This window comes from Centroberyx gerrardi, chromosome 17 (genome assembly GCF_048128805.1).
Source record: "Centroberyx gerrardi isolate f3 chromosome 17, fCenGer3.hap1.cur.20231027, whole genome shotgun sequence".
Classification (NCBI taxonomy): domain Eukaryota; kingdom Metazoa; phylum Chordata; class Actinopteri; order Beryciformes; family Berycidae; genus Centroberyx; species Centroberyx gerrardi.
The window spans coordinates 21,193,460-21,218,762 of NC_136013.1; the positions used below are offsets into that span (position 1 = coordinate 21,193,460).

Consider the following 25,303-nt stretch of genomic DNA (forward strand, 5'->3'; position numbering starts at 1 on the left):
TTATTTTACTGAAAATTGGCTAATACTACTACTACTACTACTACTACTAATTTTGATAATACCAAATTTGACAGCAGTGCAAAGACTGTTTGTGAGATGAGACCCATCTAGTGGTGACACTGAAGCATGACCACGCTTTCCTCTCAGAAATACATTGCTTCATGTTGCTTTCAAAACTCACATATGAAAGCGATGATTATCAGACCTCCTTTAAAGCTGATACATACTGCTAACTGGCACTCAACTTAATATGACTGGCCTGTGTTGCTGCCTTTGTCACTGTGATTTAGTTACTGTAAAAGTGAAGTGACTGTTGTGTTGTGATATCTGATCACCATATTCCTCTCTCTTTCTCTTTTAACATTTCTGTCCACCACCTGGTCACAATCCATCTCTCTCTCTCTCTCTCTCTCACACACACAAACAAAACACCCCTCAGTCACAGTGAATGTAGTGTACAGTTCATGTTCACAAACAGCTTCCATCACAGGATAAAGGATGTTGTGTATCGAACCATTTATCTCTGGCAGTGATAAATGATTTAAAGGCACATTAGTCTTCATCCCTCCAGGGCACTCAAGCCTCTACACTATACACTTTCAGTTGGCACTTTCAATGCATTTTTGTATGGAAGTCAATGTGGAAAGTGGACAGGAGAAACTGAAAGTGCATCATTGACATTTCATTGGCATTCTCACATATTGATGAGGGAGAGGGACAATTTATAATTTATTTGAGACATCAGGAACTGGACTACCATTCCATCCTGAAGTTAACTCCACATCTGATGCTATGCTTATGATGTAGGAATTAATTCACTTATACGGATGGGACCTGAAGGCCGAAGTAGAACCATTGAAACAGATCTTAATGGAAAATGTAAAAAAAAATCGGAGAAACATATATGAATTTATGAACAAATATTTACCAGTGACACCACTTAGCCAAAATGAAACAAGGGTGTGTATGATTTTCTAGACTTTTTCTTGCATTTGAATTGTAATTTTCTATTCACTTTAAAATAAATCTTCCATAAATATAAAATCCCCCAAAAATATATTTGCTTTGTAGCTAAGGATATAAGGATATTTTAAAAACATTGTAATAATAATTAACAATTACTAAATTAACAATCATTTCCATTGCAAGTCCATGCATTATATCTATTGTTACATCAGTCATTAAACATGGTTAATTAAACTGGAGTTAAAGATAATCCAATCTAGTATGAATTTGTGGGGGACCACTGGGAACCATTGATGGAGATGCTACTACAGTTCAACATATTGAACAAAATTAATATGACAATCCATGAAAGAAATATGGAGAAATTGACAATTTGACAAAGGGTCTTTATTCATCTATTAATAATCACTTTTTACAAAAATCCACATAGTTTTCATCTTTCTGGCACTGAAAGGAACCGCTCTTCCAGTCAGTCCATTCAACACACTGCTCTGTGTCTGAGGACGGGTCACAGCTCATTCTGTCTTTTCACTCAATTTCTTTATTCCTACAAAAGACAAATGGAGATCATAAGCCACTTTTTCATGCCAGGGCCAACTGGAAGTGGTAGCAACACAGGATCAAAAGCACAGTTTTATGTGTTTGGAATAACAGCCATGTTGCAAAAAATCCTAAATTCTATGCAAAGGGAAAATTTGTGAATTTTGAAAGAATAAACCTAGTGGTGGAAACCAGGAGAATCTGGGGATAATGGTCTCATTTGGCCTCTGATGAACATTCTAGAGAATTCAACACCAAGAGGACCAACTCAGTCCAGTCCAACATAAAACAAAACCAGATGCCAAGTCTTCTTTGACAGCGATACCAGAGAGAAAATCCTTTTAAATGACTTTGACAGTGTGGATGGTAACAAAATATAACCTTAATCCCTAAAGAACAATGTGATTCCTCTCATCAGTCTGAGATCAGTTAGCTTTATGTTGTGGACTGATGCTGTAACAATGTCCACATACACACACATCAAGAGTTCAATTAAAAAGCCTTCTGGTGTCGTCAAGCAAACAAGCAGCCACACACACAGATAGCGGCGGCTATGCGTGTGTGTGTGTGTGTACACTTCTGTCTTGCCTCTGCCTCTGAAGTCATACTAGAGCGCACAGGCCTGGTCACATGACTTCCTGCTGGCTGGGTTTCCAAACAGGAAACGGGAAGTAGTCCTTGAGCGCTCCTGCTTGCCGTCACCATGACGTCAGGAAGCGCCTCACATACTCGATATTAATTCATATTGTTGGTTGGGTGATGGGGCAGAGAAAGAAGCGACAAAGAGAAACAATGGGAGAGAAAAGAGAGAGAGAGAGAGAGAGGAGGTGAACGGAAGAGAAAAAGAGCAAAGAAAAGGTAGAGAAACATCAAGACTGAAAGACAGAATGGAGATTTAACAGTAATGAAGGTGGATGGTTTCCCCTCTTGCTCACACTAATTATTAAATACATCCCTCCAGTTAATAAATAGATGTTATGGAAAAGGTAAAGAGGGAAAATAGCAACCTGCCCACCATCCATCCGCCACCTTGTTCAGCTGAAACCAAAACAAATCGTCGCGCGGCTCAAGTGAATGAGAAATATGACAGGTGGAAATCTCGGGTCGGGTTCAGATGGCGTCGTGAGGCGAAGGTGTGTGCTGGTCTGGAGACTGGCTGTGCGCTGGCGACGGGACGGGCTGGCGAGGGAGAGGGGGGCCCATGAAGGGGGGAGGGAGGCCGTCGGGCGGGAGGGGTCGCACGGGGGGGCCGTAGGAGGACATGTGAGGGTGAGGAGGAGGAGGTCCGCCGGGAGGGAAACGAGGAGGGAACGCCATGCCGGGGTGAGGAGGACGAGGAGCCCACACTGGAGAGAGAGAGAGAGGGAGAGACAGAAACAGAGAGAAAGAGAGAGAGAGAGTCAGGTTTACACTGTTGACACTTGGAGATGACATGATTGTAATACTACCGATAGCAGTCACTACTCACTAGGCATCATGGGAGGCCCCCCCGGCCCCCTGGGAGGGTAGAAATCAGGAGGTGGGGGTCCGTAGGGGGGTCTGCGGGGAAAAGGCCCGTCCATGGGTCCCAGCGGGGGTCCCAGAGGGGGGGCGTCCCCCATCCTGCGATCTGCTTCAGGGGGAGTCCTGCGCTCCCCAAGACCAGACTGGAGGAAGAGAGACGGAAGGTTAAAGGTCACAGAGGCTGGAGAATTGGATCCGAGATGAAACTAAATCAGACACTCAGCTGCACACACACACACACACACACACACACACGTCTCTCACCTCTCTGTGTTCATGTTCACCAGGTCCAAGGCTGTTTCCTCCATACGTTGCCTCTGTATAGAGAAACACACACATTTAGTTTCATCCACACAATGTGAATTCATCATGGACGAAGGAATCCCATCTACAGTCAGATAGACGAAAGTGAAGGAACAGAATACGGAGAGAGGAGAACGTCATGAAGGAAAGCCAAACAGCGATTCAGACTAGAGAGACTCACCAGCCATGTCTGCAGGGTGGGGGGGTCCCAGGGGTCCCGGGGGTCCAGCAGGAGGGAGACCCCTGGGAGGGTGAGGGCCGAGGGAGCCGGGAGGAGGCAGAAGGCCCATAGCTCCTGGAGGAGGTGCTGGCCTCCTGTACATGGGACCTCCTGCTTCTGGAAACATGTAACCTGGGAGAGAGAGGAGAGGGAGGGGGAGAGAGAGGGACAGAGGGAAAGAAAGAGAGAGAGAGACAGGAGGGAAAGGTAGAGGGAAACAGAGAGCATTAGATATTCTGAATCCACTTAGCTTCCAGTTTCACAGGAATAGCTATGTCAATATTTATGCACATCAACAACTCTTTCCACTTGCTCCACTGACAGACAGTTGGAGATTGACTTTGTGGACAATGATATGACCACAAAGTCAGCCTCCCATAAAGTGTCAGTCATTTGTTGACATTGTTATTGAGTTTTGTCTTGTTTCCAACTTTTAATATACACGTAATTTTCCATCATAGGAATGAGGTGTGAATTCTGCTTTAGAGTGGATTGTCCCTTTAATGTTGACAGGTTGCCACATGTATATTAGAGATATACAGGCTCTTCAACACATTACTGGATCACAGTCACACACATTTATCATAGAGCCTCAATGATTTCCATAGTCAACTGTAGCTCTTGATGGTTAACACTGTTTCAAATATACTCCCTCACACAATGCACTGAACACAATACACACACACACATTCCCACCATGCATTTAGTATTCACATGCACACAATTCATTCAGTTTACACACAAACATCATCAGCGTAGCACACACACTGTCACAATGCATTTAGTACAGAAATGCATGCAGTTCATTGAGCCTGCACACAATCACAATGCATATGGTGCAGCACACAGGCTCATGATGCATTTTATATATATATACACACACACACACACACACACACACACACACACACACACACACACACACACACACACACACACACACACACACACACACACACACACACACAGGTGCAGATAATGTAGCACAATGAAGGTGATGAATCGTCGATGACACAGCAGAAATCCAGCAGTGCCACATGCAAATGTTTCCCCTGAGAACCAGGACTCAGGAAAATAAATGTTCCTAGCTGCAGTTTGAAGGCTGATTCACATTTTAATAACAAGAGCAGGAAACTTTCATCTTTGGGGTCACAATTCAGTGCTAGCATTGTCAGTACACTGCAGCTTTTAATTCAGTTGTTTTTTTATATATATTTTCCAGCACTGGACCACAGTAACCAACTGAATACCTCAAAACAACATAACAGCTCTTTGGGACATTATTTGGGATATTATTTGTTGAGTAAGGGGAAAAATTATTGATATAATCAACTTAAGGGACTTTAACATTAACAAAAAAACATGTCCCTGTTTAGTTTCGTGTCAAAACGAAGGAAAACATTAATTTCTCTGTGTTAAATCTGATCTCAACTGATCCCTGACCTGTTCAGTTCTTCTATGTTGTGTGAAGCAGTGGGATGTTGGGACAGAGGTCAGGACAGGACAGGTCAGTGTGGAGGTTACCAGACCTTCCTGATATTACTAGCTGGCCTATTGGAGCCTTCTGATACTCTCTCACACACACACACACACACACACACACCTGGAGGTCTGAGGGGCCCGGGGGGTCCTGGGGGCGGTCCTCCCCTGCGATCTCTCTCCCAGGTCGGGGAGATGGAGCCACTGTCTGAATGAGGACCACCACTCCGCTCCATCTCCCCTTGGCCACCAGGGGGCTCCACTGGACCACGAGACACTGGGGAGGGAAGGAGGGAAGGAGAGAAGGAGGGAGGCAGCGAGGAGACAGTGGAAGGCAAGGAGGGAGGAGAAGAGACGTGGAAAAGAGAGGAGAGAGAGAAAAAGAACCAGAACCAAGAGAGTTTGGCCAGTAAATGTGTGATTGGAGGAGAGAGAAAGAGAGAGAGACAGATAGAGAGTGAGCGAGCATCATGTCAATCAGTGTATACAGAATGAACCAAGTAGACCAGAGTCATCATTATATTACAGTCCATTCCCCTATGGACGTTACAAAGCACCTACAGCATGCGAGCACACACACACACACCATGCTACTACAGATGTGGACGGACCTACAGTATATTTTCATCATTTTTACTCCATGGGGTAAAAAAAACAGCATCTGTAGTTCACCATGCTACAGCCAGCTGGTCATCGCCAACATGCCAAACGTGTGTGGTTACTATATCTGATATGAGTAAGTGAGGAAATGTATGTAAGATAAGATGAAACTAATGAAACGAACTAATGTATTTGGTGTGTGTGCGTGTGTGTGTTTGTGCATGCGTACTTCTAGGAGACAGTCTAGGGGGCGGTCCCTCCATCAGCGTGGGAGGAGACAGGAAGGCTCGGGTTTCGGAGGCGGGTCGACCCAGAGGTGAGGGGCCGTACGGTGACCTTTCACCTAGAAACACCACAGCAGGTGACGAAGAGATCAGAGGTCATAGGTCACAGGTGAGCGATAGGTTGACGACTGGAAGGTTGAGGTCAACAGGCAAATCAGTGGGCCGCAAATGTGTGTGCACATGTGTAACCTTCCACTTTCACCAGGTCAGGGTCCATGAGCCATGGGATATAACCTCAATAATGAGTGTGTGTGTGTGTGTGTGTGTGTGTGCGCGCATGTGTATACTAACCTCTAAAAGGCAGTGGTCTAGCCAGGGTGTCCAAGGCGTAGGGATCTTTGTCAAGGGTGTCCATTTTAAACTGTGTGTCTGTCAGCCTGCACACAAACACAGCTCAACTTAACACACAATACCTGGACCTGAATATGTAATATAGATACAAGTAAAAAATACATTCGCTAATTGATGAAAACATGTTTCTAAATTTTCTAAGGAATTCAGAATGTGTTTTTGAAATAGTAATAGAATAGGTTTCATGGGCCACAAACATAAAAAAAAAGTTCTCTTCACAAGTACTGTAACTGTGAACTAGCAAATGAAAGTCAAGTCACAAGGTTTTCAGGTGAGAATGTGTGAATTTTTGAATGTGAAACTGTCTTCAGTGTGATATCTTGAGAACATTGCATCCTTCTTGTGTTCATCAAAGCTCAGTGAAATAATGGATATGAGAAATAAGCTTGGCTGAAAGCCTCAGTGAGGGATACCGTAGAGAAAATATAATTTCCTAAGTACTCAATTTGTTTTTAAAACTTTGAAGTGTTACAAGATTTGAATAAGATGTGAAAATCAAAACAATGTATTCCGACCAAATATCGCTTGAACTAAAGACCATAGTAAAAAAAATATTACAGACAAATCAATTAGAACCAAGGTACTGAATTTGTAAAATGGCACTGAGTCATACTTACTTCTGTCTGAGGAGGGCGTTCTCTCTCCTGATGTCCGCTAGCTCTCTGTCTGCTGCTCGGGCCGCCAGCTGAAAATAAAGTCAACATCAGTAACATGCATGCTATATACATACATACACAGTCAAGATCAGTAACACACATGCTATGCTCAGGACATTATGGATCATGAGAGTAGGGTTGTCACAAAACCAAAATTGTGTCCTACTATACAACACCAGACTCCTGTTGTGTGTGCTGCGGAGACAGGCAGGAAATATAGCCATGCTAATACGTGATTGGCTGTCATCGGCAGAAAATCAATGGAGTTTTGGCAACTGTTTGTTTGTTGGTGGTGTGAACGCACAGTCGGTTACACAATCAAGACAGTGTGTGTGTGTGTGTGTGTGTTTTACTAACCCAGTTATTGTGAGCCTTCTTCTCATGTGCTGATATCTGGGTCTGGTAAGACTGTTTGGTTTTCTCCAGCTCTTCTTCCATCTCCTCTGCCCGCTGTCTGAAGGAACACAATAATACATAGGTGAGACTGCTGAAGTGTGTGTGTGTGTGTGTGTGTGTGTGTGTACATGGCAGGGAGGCACACACAAATGCCCTAGGGTAAAAATTCCACAAGCAGTGCTGAATATCACACCAAACCCACATATTACATACTGCTGATTTGTTTAATAAATTCTTCTGCAGCAGCAGCTACCTGTAGTTGTTGAGCTCCTCCATGGCCAAGGTGATGTTTCTGTCTGCTTTAGTTAGCTTCTCCTCTTTCTGCAAGCGCTCCTTCTCCTCCACCGTCAACAGTCTGCAAACACACACATTTTAATCACCATCATCAATAGGAATTGTACAACTATTATCGCTGGCATGAAATTCATGCATGTCTTATGCCTGTGTGTATAGCTGTGTGTCTGAACATGTGTGTCTATACCTGTGCAGCTTTAGCTCATTTTCCTGGTACATTTCTGTCATAATCGTGAGTTTCTGCTGCAGTCGCTGAACCTGGAGGGAATTAAATGAATCCAAAGGCAAATGAACGAACAGATGAATGTTTTAAAGGTGGGACACCATGTCGCACAAATGCAAAGTTAAGGTGTGCCTCTATAGACGGTAGGTGTCAAACCTACCTGGTCTGTGTAGTGCTCAGCCTCTGACTGCAATGATGATTTCTCACTCTCCAGCTCCTTTATGCCCTCTGGAGAGAAACACACACACAGACACATGCACATGCATATGCAGAAACACAAAAACAGTGATTAAAGGTTGATCTAGCCAGAAACAAGTGATGCTACACATTGTTTCATATCTTAAATAAATGGAATGAAATAAAATGGAAACATCTGTAGATCTATCAGAATATACATCTGCATGACTGGACTGATTTCACACTAGAGAAAATTTTTATACCTTTTTAGATGAGACATTTTAAGACTTTTTCAGGACATCCAGACACCCTGTCTATGCTCATGGCCTCTTGCAATCATTAACATTAACCACAAGAATTTCAGACAGAAACCAACAGTTCTCAAAGATTGTGAAACAGTTGCATATATTAACTGGTGAATATCAGTTAGTAGCATTTCACCCTGTTTGGAAATTGTGTTTTGTGTTAAAACCTTATTAACAGTGGTCTCTACACTGATGCAACTGTTTCATGATCTGACAACAGGTGGTCGTAAGTCACACATTAAAATGATTGTGGCTGATGTTAATTATCACCAGAGGCTATGAGCATAGAGATACTTGTGGAACCTAAAGGAGCCGACATGTCTGGGCTATGTCAAAGGCTTTATTGGCAACTGCTAAGAGATGAGACAGATACTGTGTGGCTGACTCACCTTGCAGGTCCTCTTTAGCTCTGACTTCATCATTTAGTTTGGCAAATACTCTATCCTTGTCCTCATCCACTGATTTGAGGTCTGCATTCAGCTACACACACAAATAAAAACACAACGTATTGAACATTGAATGAAACAGTAAACTGTTCATTCATGTTATTATTTAAGCAATAAGCCAATGGCTATGTGGCTATGAAATAAAAATATTAATGTAGTGAGAAATAAATGACATGCAATGAATACTGTGTGTGTGTGTGTGTGTGTGTGTGTGTGTGTGTGTACCCAGTGTAGTCCAATACCTTAGCAGCATAGATGAGTTTCTGGACTTTCTGGAGGTGGTGGTGTGTGTCTGTTGTGTGTCCTCTTCCATTCTCCCCTTCTCCCCCTCCTCCTCCTCCTGCGGTCCCATTGGAGGTCTCCCTCTCTCCTTCCTGCTCACCCTCCTCTTCCTCCAGGTCTGAATCCCATGCTTTCATACTTAGCAGCCGGTCCGTCAGGGACTGGAAGGACACACGTGTTTAGTTTCAACGAAGTCCCTCATAACATGTAACACCATTGAATCCATATGCCCAAGTTACCTATACTTGCACTATTCTGCATCCTAAAATGAACTGAACCAAATGCTTTCTAGGAAGGATACAAAATGGCTGCGTACTAGAACAATGAGGAGGTTATTAGTCAACCCCAAAGAGGATTAGACCCAAATGTCAGGCTGATATTGGCCTTTCATTAAAAATCTGACATTGGCCTGTTATGTCGTCCAAGTCAGTCTACAACAACGCAATCAATACTAGATTGGTTGTGCATGCGAAGCCTTTAAAAGCATTTTGATCCCCATAGCTATGCTTGCATATGTTTTTCTAAAAAATTCCATTAGTATGGGTTTCAATAGAGAGTTCCACATGTGTCATATGATGGCTTTTCTGGGAGAAACACTGAATACTTGGAAGTTTGTGGCATGAAAATGGTCAAATTTAAAGATAGTGAATCAACACAAAGTATCTGCTATTGGCAGCTTCCACCCAAAAAGAGGTAAAACCATGGGTCAAACCATAGAACCAACCATACCTTGATGCGCTCGTCCTTGTTGGTCACGTCCTGCAGCATCCCGCTGTAGGAAACCTCACACCTCCTCATCTCCCCCTCCAACTCACTCACTCGTTCCACCCATCCCTCCATTTGCTGTCGCAACTACAGAAGGAAACAAACACACAGGCAGAGAAAGATGAAACAACGGTGGTGGGGAGGCGGGGGTACAGTGAGGGAGAGGAGACAGTGAGAGGGGGATAGAGATAGAGAGGGGAGAGAGAAAGAGAAAGAAGGATAATATCTTGGGATGTAGTGGTATGTTTCACGCACATTTTATGCAAAGATGAACCATACAGTTGAAAAGTGCACATGGACTGTACAGAGTATACATGAATCTAATATGTAGATGTAGCAAAATGCAGAAATTTGGCTAAGCAGTACCCAAAATCCTTAATTCACCTCACCTTATATATTAAATATATTTATTTATTTATTCATGTGTGTGTGGAGTCCTACCTGTGTGTTGCTCTCCTGAAGCAGTGCGTTTTCCTCTCCGGCTGATTCCAGGTTCCTCTGTAGTCGGTCACTGTTCATATTATACACCTTCAGAGTGGTCTGTGCCTAGAGACAGACCGACAGATATATTGTCACATGAACCATAGAGAGACGGAACAGAGGAGGAAAAGAAGAAGAGGAAGCAGAGGGGAGAGGACAGGAGAATGACGGCAGGAAGAAGAGAAGAGGAGGAGAAGAGGACTGCACCTGTTCTTCCTGTGACTGGAGTTCTTTGGTTTCTTCTTCGAATGTTTTCATGCTCTCCTCAAGCTCTGCTATCTGGAGGGATAAGAGCACAACATTACTACTTAATCCATATCACACTTAACAAGACTGCCATAGTTTGGTACTGTTAATGATGGTGGGTGTGTTCCTACCCTCCTCTCTTGCTGCATCCTGTGCTCTCTCTGCCAGTCCAGCTGCTCCTTCAGTTGTTCCAGATCCCTCTCCGAATCCCTTTTAGCTCGCTCCAACTCTCTGGCTTTGACCTGGAGGAGGAGGGAGAAGAGATGCCATTAGAATAAAATCTCTATTCTCTATGTGTTTGTGAGAGAGAGGAGTGAACAATAGAGGAGGGGGGGTCAGAACACAGTGCCAAAATGCATCATCCATCCAAGTATTGCCAAAAATCAGACCAGTGGTGTCTGAGTTTAGGTCCCACACAAATGAGAGCAGTAGAGAGACAACCTTGGCATGGGGGGTCAGGCGATGAATGCAAATTTACTTGTATTAGTGGCTTTATGTGAAACATCTGAAAATAGTACAGTCTTCTTTATGTCCTCTAACCAAGGATGATTATGGGCTGTTAAACAAAACAAAGGAAAAATCACCAACCTTCCAGCACCATTGAGTTGTTAATGCCAGGATGAGACAACTGTCAGTAATCCAAGACCAGACTGAGATTAATGAATCATACAGCAAAAAAGCTTAAAATCAAACCAAAATAAATGATGATTACAAAATACTGATTATATAATCCCACAGGGTCACACAGTAATCTTATACATTATTACCAGTTTAGTACTCTACTGTTAAAATGTACATTTCATTACTTCCTCATATGAATATTCAACACTATAAAATTCTGTAGGTTTTTTTGAGTTTCTTAGCTCCCAATCTGTGTTGAATAAACTGTCGAACTGCCAACTGTCTCTCGTTCCTGAGTTTTCTTCAACACTAACAAAAAGGTGAAAAAAATATACATTAACATTGTACCAGGCGAAACAAGTCAGATCCCTGTCCCTCCCAAGCAAAAGCTGATGAAACTGGAAGGCTCTTAGCAGAACACACACTTGATTTGGAAAGTAAACACCCTAACTCAGCTATCATCATCCTTGGAGACTTCAACCACTGCGGGTTGGACAATGAACTTCCCTAGTACAAGCAGCTGGTCAGCATATTGTACCAAGCATTCCCCAGCGCCCCCTTCTGCTCCAGACATGCCATGACTGAGATAATCACAACCTACATTACAATGCTTGAGAGGGCCAAACGTGTTCAGGCAACAGTGAAAAGACGGTTCCAGGAGGAGGTGGTGGTGGGGGAGGAGAGTGTGGACCTGTCCAACTCAACCGACTGAGACACTTTTGGATGTGTGAACAAGCGATACTGTGTGCTCCTACAATTTCGTTTGTAGGTCTGCATATCAACAACAAACCACTGTGCTATACAAGGACAACAAGTCATGCTTTACCAAAGAGCTTAAGCAGCTGAGAAACAGGGAGCAGGCTCACAAGGCAGGAAATAGAGAGGAATACAGAACAGCGAAGATTCCACTCAATGAGGCAACAAGAGTCGGCCACCTCGACCCAACATCAACACAAATCAGCCCAAGGCTGCATCCTGTTTGACATCCTACCCTCTGGAAGATTCTGCTGGTGTGTCAGTGCTGCATCACTCACCACCACAAACAGTTTCTATCCAACAGCAAACACCAACAGCAAACACCCTCCTTAACCAGAGGCCTGTCTCACGAAGCGAGTTCAACAAAGTCAGGCTATCGTTGAGTTAACCGGCTTCACTAAACCTAACATTGGTGTTCCCTGATAACCGATCTCACGTAGCTGGTTATCAACTGGCTCTGTCAACCCAGGATTTACCTATCCAGCTATGATAAGCGCGTTCACATGAAAGAGGCGGGGTTTGTAACAAATAGCCAATCACATGCAACAGATCAGACAATCTGGATAAGATAAGATTAAACTATTGATCCCCGTGAGGAAATTAGATTGTTGCAGCAGCAAAAGTAATATGATTCAGCGGGGAAAAGGATATCGAATATATACGCAAAACTATAAAAAGAAGTAATAGAAATAGGCGAAAATAAAATAATAATCAAACAATAAAAGCCATAGACAATAAATAGACCTAATTATAGGATGATATAAGCCCTAATATATACTGTTGACATTTCCAACACATGGGTATCGGAAAGAAATGGATACTAACATTGGGTTCTTCTCTCAAGAAGAACAAATATTATTATTATTAGTATAATTATACAATTATAATGAATAAATGGCAGCACTACAAAACTAACCGGGAAAAGTAACATCGTTTCTGCTACCAAGGCTAGAGAGGATTACTGGAGGAACTGCCCCGTCATTAGGACACAGTGGGCAAACTTTCCATTGATAAAATAGTTTGTGGACACATGAGGCTGTAAAAAGATTCTCTATTCATAAAGTCGGCCTCATGTTCTTCGGTAATGGAATATGAATGCAACAGCCTACATCAAACCAAACATTGTCTGGAATCCAATGAAAAAATTCAGCGCAATTAATATGCAACAGTAACTTTCATTCATTAATAATATTGTCAATTAAGTAGCCGCCATATCTCCGATATAAACTATCATGGAAAGCAAAGTGATTCTACTGGTCTGTAAACACATCACTGCGAACAGCACTTCTTACTGTCTGTTAATTCAACATTTAGCCAACAGTTTCATTTATTACTTGTCATTTTCATTTGAATACAGCATTTTTGTCCATATCGGGATCTTGTAGGAATGGTGACTCCCTGTTTCCAGAGAGCTGATTGGTCAGAAGGCGGGCCTTTCATCCGTTTTGATCTGATAGTCTGAACTTAACCTGCTCCGGAGCAGGTTAGCCGTGCAGCATAAGTTACCATGGTGATCTACCCCGGTTAAAAGTGAGCCACCTTCGTGAGACTGAACAGCCAGGGTTAAACCCAAAGTTAGCTCGCTAACCCACTAATCTCGCCACTAATATATGTGCATATACAGTATGTATATGTAAATATCAGGGTTTGCCGCAGCACATTCAACATTCAAAGCAGGCCACATTAACAAAAGAACACGCCCGCCTCGCCTGCAAAATCCCCCCCCCCAAAAAAAAAGAAGAAAAAAGCCATCCTAAATGAGTTATTATACACACGTTTCCTTGCCAAAGCAATGCTGAACACAGCATCTAGGAACATTATTTTGGGCGCTTCACATCATTATCTTCTATAAAACCTCCTTGCACATCATGCAAAATATAAACCAAATGAACTTGAAGTTATTTGCCTTGCACAGCCCAAAATAATAGGCTTTTTCCCTCACTCTAGTCGGAAGTTTAGGACTTCCTCCAAACACAGGGTGACAGGATACAGTCCCTAGTGGTAGACCAACAGTTCTGTTTTATTGTGGTTAATTTGTGTCTCAGTTGTGTAAATTATTTATGTAGTTTAAATACACTTATGTGCAGTTCTTTTTGGATTATAGCTGATGTGCAGTCACAGTAGAAGACACCCTCCTAGGAATGATGGCTAATATTCTAACACTTTTTATTTATCTAATTGAGGATTTCTCCAAGGTTTCAGACATTTGTTAGTTTCTCTTTTTCTCTGTCTTACCTCCAGATTCTCTGTCTTTTCAGTTTGGGCCAACACACCACTGTCCCTCAGTGTGCCCTCCAGGTCATCATACTATAAAATAACACAGAATAAAGAAAAAAAATCAGATTAAGTGCAGAAGAGACCCACAATCACCAAGTGTTGTTATTTGGATATATATCTCTTATTCATTTGTAATGGGGAGTTTTCTGCTTTTGCTGTTTTTGATCACACTGTTCTCTGTTCTAAGTCAGTTGTTTTTCAAGCTGTGGAAAACCAAACATATTACATTAATAAGGCTAAATTTAAATGGATCAATGTATGTCAGACAGGAATTGCTTCTAGACCAGCAGACAGTCAGCATCTGCATTAGTACCTCTTGTTGACATTTGCTGAGAGTCTCCAGGACTTTACACTTCTCGTTCAGCAGCTCTGCCACCTGCTCAGCCATATGCCTCTCTTTACCTGAGACACAGGGAATACACAATATTTACACACACCGACTTATTTTTAAATTATTTCTATGACAATTTTGCTTTATGGAACAGTATACAGTGGACAGAGAGAGGGGAAAGATGACAGTGATCAGTGATGCCAAGCTGTAGAATTGTGATGTGAATGAAGAAGTAAGAGGAACTTACTTCGATACATTCTGCTTTTGACCTGTGGAGGAACAGGGAGAGAACAGTGAGATTAGTCATCAGAGGAAATGGATGGATTGATGAATGGATTGATTGCCTGTAGAATAGGTGTCATGTTTCTGTGTCTATGTATGAACTCACAGAACTACATCATATCCAGATGAACAGCATCATTGTCTGTATGTATGTGTGTGTGTACTCACAGAGCTATAACATCGACAGGTGAACAAAAGCATTGTTACCAGCCCCACCAGGCTGGAGACGATGACTGGTTCCCATGGCAACCCGTACAGGTCCGGCCCTGGTCTGATGTCATCAGGCAGCGTTGACACAACCTGGAGAGGGGGAATGGGGTGGGGTGGTGTTATACCCAATTTAATACTTATATAATACCATATAGGAGCTGGTGTCAATCAAAGACTCTAAAACAGGAATCAAAATGTTGTACAATTCGCTCTTTGAAACCCAGACTCATTAAAATATATAGATATACAAAATATTAGCACCTTAGTACTGAATTGCACCCTATTTTTCACCTGATCAGACTAAATAAAGTTTAACAGAAAAACAGGTGTTCCTAATAGCTAGTACATTTTGTGTATGAGTACTCATGGGGAGCTACCAGAAACTGGCCTGCAGCCTACATTTGGTCCAGGTAGCTAAAGAATCACTACTTGAAAAGACAGTTTGTAACCTCAGCCATGCCTCTTTCCAATACAAGCCCAAAACACTGGTGACTGCATGGTGCCCACCTATCTCCTCCTGGCAGTCAGAGAACTAATGTTTTTGTCAATACTGTACAGACTTGGCAGTGATTACACAATTGCTAAAAGAAGGAAATGATAACCGAGAACGGTAACAGCTAGGTTAGTGGATTTCTTTCTTCAGGGAAGATTCAAAGACATCTTCTGTCTATCTTAACAAATGAAAAACAGAAAAACAGAACAGACTGACAGTAACGTTACTGACAGTTAGCTGGCCAACAACAGCATCCGTTGAACATTTCAAAGCGCAACACTGAAATACCACGACAGCCCTGACAGCTGGTTAATGGCACTGGCAACACATACATGGAATTAAAAATGAACAGCACAAAGTCACAAGAGATGCGAAGAGATGTTCTCCATTGCCTAGTAGTAGTCCGTTACGTTAAGCTGTGAAAGCTAGGTTGCTAATGCTAACAAAAACTGCCACATAACGTACATCCTTCACTTTCTCCACGGCGATACTGTAGTAAGCCTCCGCCGTCGCTTGAAAGTCGTCCGCTTTGCTGGCCAGTTTTTCACTCGCCAGGTGTTCCGCCATTTCCAAATTATTTCATTTGAGTAATATTTTGTACATTTATGTTGTCATTTGGGAACAGATGCCGAAGCTGTCAACTGGGCTAGCGGCAAGTTCACCTCACATCCTATTCACAACACCGACGCTCAAGAGAGGATCACGTCATGTGGCACGTTCATAGGGGGGCACAGAATACTACAGTCTCTCCACAAACTCACTGAAACGTATGCCAGATTTCTGTTGCTCACTAATAGGACAAAGATATTATATGGTGGTACATTTAAGGACACTGAACAAAATATGTGTTCTTTGGCGCGCTAAAAGTCTCATGTAGTAATAGCCACACCCCCGCCAGTTTAAATGGTTCAGTCGCAACGTCACCAATTGTAGAACGCCACACTGGCACATCGGGACGCTTTTAAAGTGACACCAAAGCAAACAGGTGGAACCAAAACAAACAAAAATCTTCTCAGTAACCTCTTTGATGAGGTCCCGACTAACTAATATAATCATTCAAACGTTGGTGTTATTAAACCAGTGTTTCACACAAAAGGCATGCTCTCTGGAAGAGCGTGTGACCATGTGTCACCTGCTTTGAGTTACAACCACAGGCTCATAACAAGTTGGTCCAAGTAGGACACAGGTAGAGATTTCAATCCACACACTGACCAGTAATAGCCTGATACTCACCGAAATGACCTCATTTGTATCCATTTGAAACCAGCAAATAGCTTGGTCTCTCAAATTCTCATTTTACAATAATTTGCCCTCAGAGCAGTGTTGATTGCCAGCTGGCTCGGTGAGAGAAATAGAGACCTGCCCTAAGGAATGTGAGTGACGTTGAAGGGCCTAAGCCAGCTTGACAGCTGAGAAGGAGGCAACGCTGCATGCCAGAGGCAGTCAGATAGATCAGCATGTCAGAAGTTCAGTGTCTTAAAGGACCAGTTTTCACAGATTGTAGACACTTTCAAAACAGCTGTTTGGACCAATGGAGGCCTTTGACAGTACGGGACAACCAGCTGTCCAAGGCTGTGTGCCCAGAGGGACCTTAGGTGCCCATACAAAATGATCCTTCACTTGGCATTTATGCCTGCAAACTCAATGTTGCCTGACTAAATATGATGAGGTTGGGTTGGGATGAATTTCAGTAAAAAGGATGGCATTTTCCTTTTGCCTCAGCCATCATCAGTTCCCATTATTATAAAAACATTGCTGCAATAAAATAGTAGACAATGAACACTATTTGTTAGCCAAAAGCTAAATTATACTGGTGGTAGGCCTACAACATTAATTGTTCTTGTTTGGATTGGGTTTAGGCTAAAAATGATTGTTCAAAAACATAACTAGAATATAATTTATTACTTGGGTTTTCAGGTTTTAATCAGATTTGGGTTTACAAAAAGCTATACCCTTCAAATATTTGAAGTATGGGAGGAGCCTTGGTCAATTTTGCCACCTAACCTAAAATTATAAGACAGAGGATATTTTTTCCATGAGTTCTAACATTTAGTTTGAGTTGATTTCACAGGCTCGTACAGAATTATCAGTTACAGAGCCTTCATATTGCCTTGACTATGACATGGAACTTAACTTACAGCTTAGAACATTAAAGCACAATTTGACCTCCATTTGGCCTCCATGAGCCTCCATTTGGCCTCTGCTGACAAGTCTTACCTGCACAATAAGCCATTTGAGGAGCTCCCGCACTGCAAGAATATGAGTGGTTGCATCTCCAGCAATCTGATGAACAGAGTCCAGAAGCTGCTTCATCACCCCTGTGTTTACAGTCAGAGATAGGGACACACAGAAGTATTTAGAGCTGCACCCCTTTTTTATATTATTTTATGGTATTTCTGCTTTATCAGATTGTATACAGTAGCAAGTGACAGGCAGGAAAAACAGGAGAGTGAGAGAGGATGACCTGACAAAGGTCATGAGTTCAGTTCGAACACTTGAGTTTAAAGACAGCAACAGAAGGGGGAATTAATCAGAGTAAGATCCCCTTAATTCACATGTATAAGAGCACTAATCTGCTCCAAGCACTGTCATTGCAAATTAGCTAACATTGGCTAAAATGCTTTGATGTGACCAACATTGTATCTGTCTATGTAAAAGTAAAACAATCATGTATATGGTATATTGCATCTTTATACATGTGATTCTGGTCACGCATTGTGTTTGGATGAGAGGTGTTCCATGAGTGAATCATCTTTTAATCATTTTCCATTATGAAAGGACACTTGGGTCATCCATACCTTCCACTGGCTGTGGTCCTGCCTGGTTGTGAGGACTGGACACCTCTATAACTGGCTTCTCAAGGGACACTCTCTCTTCTTCACTTCCTTTCTCCGTCCCTCCTCTTTTCTCTATCTCAGTTTGCCCCTCTTTTCCCATCTCTCCACCCAGTTGTCCACCTATCTTCTGCTCCCCCATCACTTCATCTTTGTGGGTGTTGTCATCCAGGCCTGCAGAAGAATCTTCTATCTTGCTTGGGTCTTCCTCAGTGGTGGATTCTTTATCTTTTGTGTCTGATTTCCCTGTGTTGATGATCTCTTTCACTCTCGCCAACAGCATATCTAGTTTCTGAAGGGCGATGAGCATTCTGGTCTTTTCCTTGTCCTCCTGCGGCGCATCAACAAGCCTTACGCTAGGACTGATCAGCGTCTCCCTGTGGTGATGCAAGAGTCTTTCCATATCCGAGAGTATGGACGCATCATTATCAGGGTCTTCCATCACAGTGTCCGAGCTTCCCAAGGTGTAATCCAACCACTGCAGTTTGTGTCGCCCGAAGAGCTCTAACACAACGGTGGTCTCTTCCACGCTCATATGGGTGAGGAGGGTCTTGTAATGTTTGGAGAGTGTTGCTGCTGTTGTTTTGAGATGGGTTTCTGTGTTGGGAGATGGGGAATGCTGATGAGAATGGGACTCGGTGCGGGACAGAGATAATCCCTGGGTCTCGGTAAAGGGAGGAGAAGGCTGGGGCTGCTGTTGGGACGGGGAGGCAGGAGTGCTGGGGTGCAAATCTTGGATGTGAACCTGAGTTGAATCCGTAGTTGAACCCAGATCTTGTTCAGGAGTCAGAGAATCTTGTAGCTGGGATGTTTCCTCTTGTCTGCTGTCCAGAATGGGCGCAGGTTCTTTGGAGTCCTTAGTTTGGGTGCTGGGTGTCGGGCTGAAAAAACTGAAGGCGTTTTTGAAAAGACCAAATGCTCCTCCACTTTCAGGCATTACTGTGCCTCTATTTTGGTCTTCAGAGGCATCTGAAGAACCGGTAGGATCATTAGACTCATTTGAAACAGTCTGTTCAGATATCACAGCCAGACTTTCAACAGTGTCACTGGATGAAGCTGAAATCTCCCCTTCTCCCTCTGCCTTGCCGGTTGATTCATCACCAACCCTACTGTCATCATTACTCATCATCAGCCTATCAGCTCCTTCGTTCACACTTACATCATCATGCTGAAGGTTTATCTTCTTGTCCCCATCAATGGTTCTGTCCTTTTTGTCAGTAGAAAGCTGAGGGATGCTGGTTTCGCCTGAATACTTTCGATCATTGTCTCTGTGCTCGACTTTTCCTGTCTGATCTGCTGCCAAACCACCAACCGTATCACTGGAAGCAACACCAATGACAAACTGACTATGAGTGTGATCAAAGATGCCATCAGCATTGTTGCTATCAATCTCTTCATTCCCACTTACTTCTGATTCACTGTTTTTTCTCTCCCTCTGCTCTTCTCTCCTCTCCTCTTCTCTCCCCTCATCAGACTCAACATCCTCATGTGATGTTTTTTCCTCCATTTCTTTTTCCTTCTCTTCCTCCTCCTGTGTCCTCACCTCATCTCTCCTCTTCTCCTCCATTCCCTCAATGGATGTCTTCTGACGTTCTTCACTCCTCTCCGCTAATATTTGACCATCGTCAGCCGTCAGATTATGCGTTCCTGTCTTTATCGCCCCTTCATCTATTGACCTCACTCCATCCTCAGAGTCGTCTTGCTCTTCTTCTCGCTCTTCGCCGTCTGTCACAGATCCATCTTCGGCAGCCTGAGGATAAAGCTCATTCGAACCTTCCGTTACAGGCACTTCTCTGGTCGAATCCACGCCCAGACTCGAATTAATTGCCGCTAGCCTGTTCTTATCCAGACTCTCCCCTTCCTCTTCGCCCCTCTTCTCATCCTCTACATCCTTCCCCTCCTTCTTTTCCTCACCCTCCTCCTTCTCCACATCCTTTACCTCCACCTCCTTCTTTTCCATACCCTCCTTCTCCACATCCTTTACCTCCTCCTTCTTTTCCTCCTCACTCTCCTCTTCCTTCTGTAGGCTTTCAGTCTGTCTCTTTCCAGTCTTTGCTGCTGTTTCCAAGCCATTTTCAGCCTTTGACCTTTCCTCAGCACTCACTGACTCTAGCCGGCCAGTGTCATTCTGAGTGGGAGTTTCAGATTGGATACTGTTTTCACTTTCAAACTCAGAATTAGATGATTGTACGTGGTTGGTTTCTGTTTCAGACCTTCTAGCTGACTTTAGCTCAGTTTCATTCAAGATCTCTTTCTCAAAGCCAAATGCCTCTTTCTCGGTTTGAGCTGGCTGGACATTGTTTTTGTCCTCTTTCTCAGCTTCATTCTCAGCATAATCTACCTTTAGATTGTCTGCATCACCATCACTGTGTGTGTCTCCCTCTGGCATCTGTGGAGATACAGAGGTTTGATCTATATTGTCCATATTCGTGTCTTGATTGGATGTGCTCTCACTAGAGGCCAATCTGCCTCTGTCCTCTTCTGAGGCGTTTTCATTGGGAATTTCAGTATCTAGACTGGTAGAGTGGGGTCTGCCAAACTCCTGAGAGCTATCCTGATAAAGAGATTCAGCAGGGTGTGTCTCTCCCTCCTGTCCTAACTCATGGTGCGTCTCTTCCTGAGTGGTGTCAACCTCCAGTTTCATCGAGGTCTCTTCTGTTTCTGCTGTGTCATTGTCAGACATGGCTATCCTATCTGTGTCATCAGCGCTAGTTTTTACGCTCTGAGGAGCAAAGACGGTATCCTCTCCGGGGATTTTATCATCGCTGTCCTTAGCTGTGGAAGAGGAAGGCCAACTCTTTCCACTGCTGTCTTCTTCATCACTGCTGACTTGGCTCTGCTGTGTTAGGTCTTCAGTCTGCATAGTGTCATCACCTGTTAGTTGGATATCTCTGTGAAGTAGCTCCGTCTCCGCATTACTCTCCTCATCCTTATCATCATCACCACTAGCCTCAACTTCGACAGACGCCTCAGTGGAGTCTTTTGTGTTCTCAGTCTGATTCGTAAAGGTTTGTGCCCCTTCCTCATCCGCCATCCCTGTCTTTTTGCTTTGCCGCTCATCTTTGTCATCTTCCTCATCTTCACCCACAGAATGTCCCATGGAATCCAATGCAGAATCCACAGAATTCAAACCGGAACCCTGGGTGGTGATGTTGGTTTGGGTCATAAAATCCTGATTAACATCACCCGCTGATACTCCTGTATCTCTCTGTTCACTATCATCAACATCCTCATCTTCACCTTTATTCCCTGCTGATTTGTGAGTAGAAACCTGATCGACTTCACTCATGGTTTTTGCTGATCTTTCCTCATCTACTATCTCTTTACCCTTATTATCTACGTCATCATCGTCCTCATCATCTACTTGAAGAAAGCCGTCCAGCATGGAAGAGAATCCATCTACGGAGAAGACCGACTGGGACTCTTTCTCTGACTCGTTCTGGAGAGTATAGACTTTGTGATCAACTTCCTCAGATCCAGTATTTTTGGGTAAGATGCTGTCCTTTTTACTGTCCAAGTTATCTAAAACACCATCAGCATCGAGAGACGCTGTGGTACCCGACTCTGTCTCTATCTCTGAGGGGAGATTTTGATCTTTTTGAGTTTCTAGCACTTCTGATCTACTGGTGTCTTTGGTGCCAATACTGGAATCCACTCCCTTTATTACTGTCTCTGTTTCAGTCTCAGCCTCCTCCTCCTCTCTCCTTTCTTTGCTTGGCTCTGTCTTTCCCTCCTCTGTCAGTGCAGGTTGTGTCTCTTCTCTCTCTTTCAAACCACTTCCCGCAGTCTCGTCAGTTCCACCCTTATCTTTACTGAAACCTAAAACGTCCCCGATCCCTATATCCATCCAAGAGCGAGATAGTGGTGGTTCCGCTTCCTGGATTGTCTCCTCAGCCTCTCCTCCACCAGCTGTTTCCTGGTGCCCCGACTCCTGATTGGTCAGTCCGAACCCAAGCGTGCTGGACAGTCCATTTCCCAGCCAATCCAATGTCCCCATCTCTTTGTTCTCCTCATCCTGTAATTGATTGTTGTCTAGATCCAGAGCCAACCTCCTGCTCCTGAATGTCTCTCCTGTTTCCTCCTCTTTTGCTTCTCCATCTCGCTCTCTTTCTTTGGAATTATCTGTTCTTTTCTCGCCTCCAAAACCAAGCCATCCAGTCACCGTTGAAGTCAAAGAACCGTCGGTTTCTCTCACTTCTTCTCCCTTTTTCTCTTCTTTTTTCGTGCCTTCTGTGGAATCGTCCGGTTTTCCCTCTCCTCCCAATCCCAGCCATCCTGTCACCGAAGAAGTGATAGAAGCTTCGGCCTGTCTCTCATCTTTTTTCTCTCCTTCAGCCAAATCGCCAGGTTCTTCCTCTTCTGCCAGACCTAGCCATCCTGTCACAGATGAACCGAGCCAGGAGGAGGAGGAGGGGGGGGAGGGGGAAGAGGAGGGAGACCCACCTTGTTTGTTCTGAGCCTCAGGTGTCTCATTATCATCAGCACCAGAGTCTTCTTCCTCATGAGTCCCAGCAGCAGCAGCATCGTCACCGTTGTTTTTGTCACTTTCTGTCGATGTGCTGTCGACTTCCTGGGCAGACACTGGAGGTTTTGTAGTCGGATCTTCAGATGTTGAGGGACTTTCAGCATTGTTGTCATTGGTGTCTGGGCTGGTTTGGGTGGTTTCTGACTTCTGGTTTTGGATTCCCTGATCATCATCGTCATCAGTGTCAGAGTCAATGGGATAGCCATGCTCATCCATACAGAAAAAATCAAATTTCTGAATGAGGAGGGGAGATAAGGATGGCATGAATAAGTAATATTGCATTTATTTAGAAAACTGTAACTAACAGTAACTCTCCTACAGGAAACTAAGACTACTAATCCTAGGCTTAAACAGTTTAAAACAAGGAAGGACTTTCTGACTTATTACTGTCTAGTGGGTTCTATTTAATTTGCGATCAACCTGTCTACTAACTATGTGTAAGAGTGTTTAGTTCACAGTCTGTAATCTAAAGAGCAACTGAAATCAAAGCCTGTTTACCTGTGTCTCCACTATTTTCTCTGTAGTTGCATACACCTGCTCCTCCTTTACTGCGTCCTTTGGGAAATAGCCAGACTGTTTGTCAATCTGAAATAAAAAAGGATACAAAGAAGACGTGAATTGTTAGGCCAAAAAATGTTACATAACAATGAAAGCAACTGTTGTCCCATCAAAATAGCTTATAGGCTGACTGGGCTGATTTCTCACCAGAAAAACTGCACACAAGAAAACACTATATTTTAAGAAGTTTGGCCATATTTAACTGCAATTAACTGCCTTTAGATAATGTAATTGACGACATTTTAAGACGTTTTCAGGTCCTGAATGAGCCACTGAGCCCCAAATCGTCAACTTTTCATCATGAATATTAGAATAGTATACTTTTTCACTACATACTTTTTTTTCAAATTGCAGGGGAAAGATCTTTCAGCATTTTTCCTAAGCTATCTTTAAAACCCCTAATAGATACCACTAGCTACATGCTAAATCAATACCATTGATAGCTAACTCTAGCTATAGCCTACGTGGCTAGTGGTGCCTTTTTGTTTTGATCAAGAATGCTAACAGTGCTAACAAGCATTTTTGGTGAACTGAAGATCCACATGAGGTGCTGCAAGTAAAGGCTTGCAGTTAAATAATTAAATATTCTTCCTCCACCAAGAATTATAGTTCTTGAACAGTAGCTAAACAAAGTGCTACGTGACACAAGTAGCGGTGTGGGTGGTGATGATTTTGGGTTAGGCCGGGCATTAATATTTAAATGAACTGCGGTCTCAAGTGTGTGTTTATTATATTATTGTATCATTACTATTTAATTGAACTGGGATGCAGTCACAGGTCTTTTACCAAAGCTTCCCCAGCCAATCAGTACTGAGAACCTGAACTATCTGTATTATAATCAGGATTAACTTCAGGTTCTAACCTACAACCTGAGATAAAGTTCTGTTTGGGATGTGTGTTCACTATGTTCTGTATCTGAGGAGAGAGAGAGACACACACACACACACAAAAAGACAAACAGACAGGCAAAGAGAAGGACAAGAAGACTGAGACATCCAGAAATATCAGACGTACACTTCCTGCCCACAGGTCTTGTCTCTTGCCGGTCAGTTTGTGGTAAACAAAGATGGTGTCTCCTTTTTTGAAGCTCAGGAAGCGACAGTCCTTACCACGGTGGTCCCTGATGGCCTGCACCCTGCTCATCAGGCCTACACACACACACACACACACACACACACACACACACACGCACGCACACACACACACACACACACACACACAATGACAGATAGAGACACAGAAAGATATTCAAGAGGTGATTAGAAATAAAATATAAAACTCATATCATCATCATCAACAACATGGAGTTAATTCATACTGTACACGTACATATTACCACTTACTTTCACACTCGGGATCTCCACAGATCTTGTAGTCAGACAGCAAGCCCTGATTTATGTGAGGTAAAATCACAAAAATTATGCCTGCGCTCCACAGGAATACGTGAGACTGTGAAACAGCCATTCTGGATGTTTTAACAGGAGAGCATCAAGTCAAAAATGTCCATAACGGGGGAAAAATAACTTCAGCTAGTCGTGCTGGCTAAGTGGACATTGGCTCCAAGCTGTTGCTGTCATGCAGGCTCAGTGGGAAATGAGCAGAGTGGAGATAAGATATAAGGTGAATAAGGGGATAATCATTAACATCCACGAGTTGCTCAAATACACAACTTTACTGTCGCTGGTCAAAGCGTTTCATTTTGTTTTAGAGTTTTACTTCAAAAGCAATGACTGTATTTGCATTTTATTGTGAAATAAATCAACAAAAACAGCGTCTGTGCACTGATAACTTTGGTGGCAAGGTAAAACGTGGAGATTTTTTGGACTTTGACCTCTGGCTGAGGAGAGAACAGCAGTAGATACACATGTAGCGTTTTATTACTATGGCAACCTCCGCCGCG

At 43.2% G+C, this 25,303-nt stretch overlaps 1 protein-coding gene across 1 annotated transcript; it reads right to left on the minus strand.

Annotated features, from left to right (window-relative positions):
* Window positions 1-1,375: 1,375 nt before the first annotated feature.
* Window positions 1,376-24,867, minus strand: mia2 (MIA SH3 domain ER export factor 2). The gene is made up of 31 exons (XM_071918970.2): window positions 24,747-24,867; window positions 24,418-24,551; window positions 23,344-23,430; window positions 22,095-23,079; window positions 20,251-21,896; window positions 19,911-20,070; window positions 18,285-19,289; window positions 17,704-17,804; window positions 15,952-16,059; window positions 14,952-15,083; window positions 14,749-14,770; window positions 14,484-14,572; window positions 14,129-14,200; window positions 10,648-10,758; window positions 10,478-10,549; window positions 10,232-10,336; window positions 9,755-9,877; window positions 8,986-9,186; window positions 8,687-8,777; window positions 7,976-8,043; window positions 7,780-7,850; window positions 7,552-7,653; window positions 7,260-7,356; window positions 6,864-6,931; window positions 6,187-6,272; window positions 5,841-5,954; window positions 5,136-5,288; window positions 3,494-3,664; window positions 3,274-3,326; window positions 2,975-3,152; window positions 1,376-2,852 (listed from the first exon to the last, which is right to left on the minus strand). Exons 1-31 carry the CDS (start codon window positions 24,865-24,867, stop codon window positions 2,617-2,619), a joined length of 6,762 nt encoding a protein of 2,253 aa, XP_071775071.2. The 3' UTR covers window positions 1,376-2,616.
* Between the last annotated feature and the right edge of the window lie 436 nt (window positions 24,868-25,303).